Here is a 4127-nt window from a genome sequence, read left to right on the forward strand (position 1 = left end):
ATCCCCAAATACAGCGCCTCACCTCTGACAACTTTAAGGTGTAACAGAGAGCAGCTACAGCTAGCATTAGTATGAGTCCATTTATGCAATGTTTACATGTTTTGTCATTTAAAAAAGGATCATGATTCTCCACTCTCTGTTGTGCTCAACCCATAATGCAGCCACCTGCCACTAGGTGGGGCTGTAACCATAGACTGGCTGTAGCTCTGAGTAGGGTCCAGCTGCAGCCTTTAAGACTGTGCAAACCACACCAACAAAAACTCTGCCCACTGTTTAAATGTGTTTGCGGTAATGGAAGTAAAAACACTGCAGGATCCAAATCACATCTCCTCCACAACACGCCCACATACACACAACGCTGAGGAGGACAACAGACCGATGAGGCTCAAAAATGAAGAGATATTATGACTTTAGGTAAAGTAAGCAAAGAAAAGGGATGACATAGTCTTTGGTATCGAACCATGAATAATATATGATTGTAAATACTGTTTGATCATTGGATGTTACTGCAGATCTAAAGTGATTTATTACAACACATTAATTAAGGAAGATTTGCAATAATTAAACATCTGTAAGTAGTTTAGAATTTAATAAGCAGAGGACTTTGAATCTTCTTTGAAAATGTCAAATAAATCCGTCATAAGCTTACAACAGGTGCATTTAACAACTTTATTTTGGAATCATTAATGAAGGCTTCATTATTAAATTACATTTAACCTCTTTTCAGTTTGTGTCAACACATCCTAAAAATGATTATATGTCAGCTAATAGGGGGGCTCAATAACACAGTTAAAGGTCACATATTCTCCTCTTGAAGTGTAAATAAGTCTTAGAGCTCCCCAAAACATGTCTGTGAAGTTTATTATTCTAAATTCACTCTGATCATGTATTTGATCATGTCCCCTCTATTTCAGCCCTGATCAGAACAGGCTGTTTCTGTGTCTGTAGCTTTAAATATGCAAATGAGCTGTGTCTGACCACGCCCCCTCTCTGGAAGGGCTTGAGTGGTTCGGGCTTTCTCGCTCCATGTCCTATTGTTTTTGGTGAGAAGGCAGACTCAGAGGACAGAACAAACACCTAGCTGTGTTAGTGTCACCCACCTGGGGGAGGGGTTACTGCCATTTGTGATGTCATGAAGGGAAAATCTCCAAACGGCCTGTTTTAGCACACATTTTGTGAAAAGTGGAGCAGGTAAAAGACGGACAGGATGGACTTTTCTCATCATTGGGGGGTTTGTACACAAACCAGGGACACATACATGGTGAAGAGTATTAAGCATAATGTGTGAGCTTGAATTGTGATTGATGATCACCTGAAGCTGCTTAGTGAATCATCAGCCACAATAGAGCTCAAACAGTCATAATGAATCACCATAAATGTTAAATATTCATTTAACCTTATACCCCACAAACTGCAAAGTGAGTTTCACGATCATAAGAAGCATCCTGTATTAGAAGCTAACAGGATGGATCTTTTATAAGCCCTCTCTTCACGCCTGTGTTGATCATTTTTACCAAAAAGAAATGATTTAGTGTTTTTAAGAGAAGTGTATGATGTCTTTACTTATGTTATTGTTATTCTGTTCTATACAACACCACACTATAGTTTACTGAGCTATGTTATCAGGTAGAAACGACTCGTTTAAATTCCTCCTGACCGGCTTCTCCACTTCACTCTCGTTCCTCCAGAAATATTTCTACCTGTAACAACTTCCACTCTTCTCCGGTCAGTTTGTCTGGACTTTCCATCACTCCCACCACACTGTAGAACCTGACTGCTAATGTCTTAAAACATCAGATTCTTATTTGAATTCATGTGGACACAACTTCTGTAAAACCTGCATCACTGGACACTGGAAAGCTAAAGCCTCATTTCAGTGTCCTAACTGTAAAGAGGTTCTTCACAGACGACCTGAGCTGAAGGTCAATACTTTCATCTCTGAGATGGCTGCTCAGTACAAACAGTCAGCTCAACAGGAAGCCAGCAGCAGCTCAGAGCAACAAGTTTCCAAACCAGGAGAAGTTCCCTGTGATGTCTGCACTGGAACCGTACTGAAGGCCCAGAAGTCCTGCGTGGTGTGTCTGGTTTCTTACTGTGAGACTCACCTGGAGCCTCATCTGACGAGTTCAGGTCTGAAAAGACATCAGCTGATCAACCCCGTAGAGAACCTGGACGAGAGGATGTGTAAGAAGCACGACAAACTGCTGGAGGTGTTCTGTAAGAACGACCAGATGTGTGTCTGCATGCTGTGCACAATTGAAGACCACAAGACACATGATGTTGTTCCTCTGAAAGGAGAATATAAAGGAAAGAAGGCCAAGCTGGGGAAGACAGAGGCTGAAATTCAGCAGATGATCCAGAAGAGACGACAGAAGATTCAGGAGATCAAACATTCAGTGGAGCTCAGTGATAAGAATGCAGAGAGAGAGATCACAGAAGGTGTTCAGGTCTTCACCACTCTGAAATAATCTGTTGAGAGAAGCCAGGTCGAGCTCCTCGACACAATCAAAGAGAAGCAGAGGAAGACAGAGAAACAGGCTGAAGGCTTTATCAAAGAGCAGGAACAGAAAATCTCTGAGCTGGAGAAGAGTAGCACTGAGGTGAAGCAGCTCTCAGGCTCTAGAGACCACCTCCACCTTCTCCAAAACTTCACATCACTGAACGCTGCTCCATACACCAAGAACTGGACTGATGTCAGAGTCCATCCACCTTCATATAAGGGGACTGTGGTGAGAGCTGTGAGCCAGCTGGAGGCGACGATCAGTGAACAGATGAAGCGGCTCTATAAGGTGGAGCTGAAGAGGGTCCAGCAGTATGAGGTGGATGTGACACTCGATCCTGATCCTGCAAATCCCTATCTCATCCTGTCTAATGATGGAAAACAAGTTAAAGATGGTGATGAAAGGAAGAATCTCCCAGACACTCCAGAGAGATTTGATACTTGTCCTATTGTCTTTGCAAAACAGAGTTTCTCTTCAGGCAGATTTTACTACGAGGTTCAGGTTAAAGGGAAGACAAAGTGGGATTTAGGAGTGGCCAAAGAGTCGATCAAGAGGAAGTGAGAAATCTCCATCTCTACTCGGTATGGTTTCTGGACGATATGTTTGAGGAATGAAAACGAGTATGAAGCTTGTGCTGGCTCACCAGTCAGTCTTTCTCTGAAGTCCCGTCCTAAGAAGGTGGGGGTGTTTGTGGATTATGAGGAGGGTGTGGTCTCCTTTTATGACGTCGATGCTGCAGCTCTGATCTACTCCTTCACTGAGAAACTCTACCTATACTTTGATCCCTGTGTTAACAATGGTGGTAAAAACTCTGCCCCTCTGATCATCTCTCCTGTCACTCAAACTGAATAGAGCAACCATTGAGTTTCATCAGGTTCATGTCAGAGATAATTTCAGAATTTCACAGTTCTGGTTAATAAAAAGGATCTTTGTCAGAGAGATTTTTCCACTACACTTTGGCTCAGCTGTTAACAAACATACAAACAATATGCAGCGAGATTCATCCTTTGTACAACATATATTAATAGGGCCACGTTAGAGGATTTTTTATAAAGTCGTAAACAAACAAGAATAAAGTTTTACCTTTACAAGAATAAAGTCTTTATTTTACAGTATGAAATCCATGAATCTATTTAAATAAGTTAAAATTATTATTCTGAAACAGCAGAGGGTCAAGTGAAAGGTCAAATAACTTGCTTCTATGTTAAGATAACAGTCTTAAGAAGATAGAAATGACATAATTTGATGATTGATGTCCTTTCTTAAAAAATGAGAGACTTTGATATACATACCTTTTGAATTTTTCTTTTGGAAATTTCAATTTCCGCCTAAACTACATTTCTGTTTAAGTGTGTATTTAAAAAAATTAAAATGGTTTTGATAAAAAAAAAAAAAACTTTACTTTATTGTAATTAATAACTACCTGTGAACATCCTGACAGAAATTAATAACTCATGTTCTCTGAAAAAGGAACAAAGAAAATCCGTCATCTGTAGCAGTTGTAAGCTTGTAAAAACTTCAACCAGTGTCTGCCACGAGGTACCAATCTGATGAACCAATCAGACACCTCCCTGTCTCCCTGCTCGCTCTCTACCTCTTGCGTGCTCTAACTCACACTCAAAGCGC

General features: G+C 40.9%; 1 protein-coding gene across 1 annotated transcript; it reads left to right on the forward strand.

Annotated features, from left to right (window-relative positions):
* Positions 1 to 1203: 1203 nt before the first annotated feature.
* LOC109985988 (tripartite motif-containing protein 29-like) lies at positions 1204 to 3822 on the forward strand. The gene has a single exon (XM_065956860.1). It carries the CDS (start codon positions 1944 to 1946, stop codon positions 2466 to 2468), a length of 525 nt encoding a protein of 174 aa, XP_065812932.1. The 5' UTR covers positions 1204 to 1943; the 3' UTR covers positions 2469 to 3822.
* The last annotated feature ends 305 nt before the right edge of the window (positions 3823 to 4127 follow it).

Source organism: Labrus bergylta, chromosome 7, assembly GCF_963930695.1.
Source record: "Labrus bergylta chromosome 7, fLabBer1.1, whole genome shotgun sequence".
In the NCBI taxonomy this organism is placed as follows: Eukaryota; Metazoa; Chordata; class Actinopteri; order Labriformes; family Labridae; genus Labrus; species Labrus bergylta.

Bases quoted from the DNA above. Each gene is read 5' to 3' on its own strand.
- LOC109985988 (XM_065956860.1), top strand. From the start codon at position 1,944: ATGGCTGCTCAGTACAAACAGTCAGCTCAACAGGAAGCCAGCAGCAGC.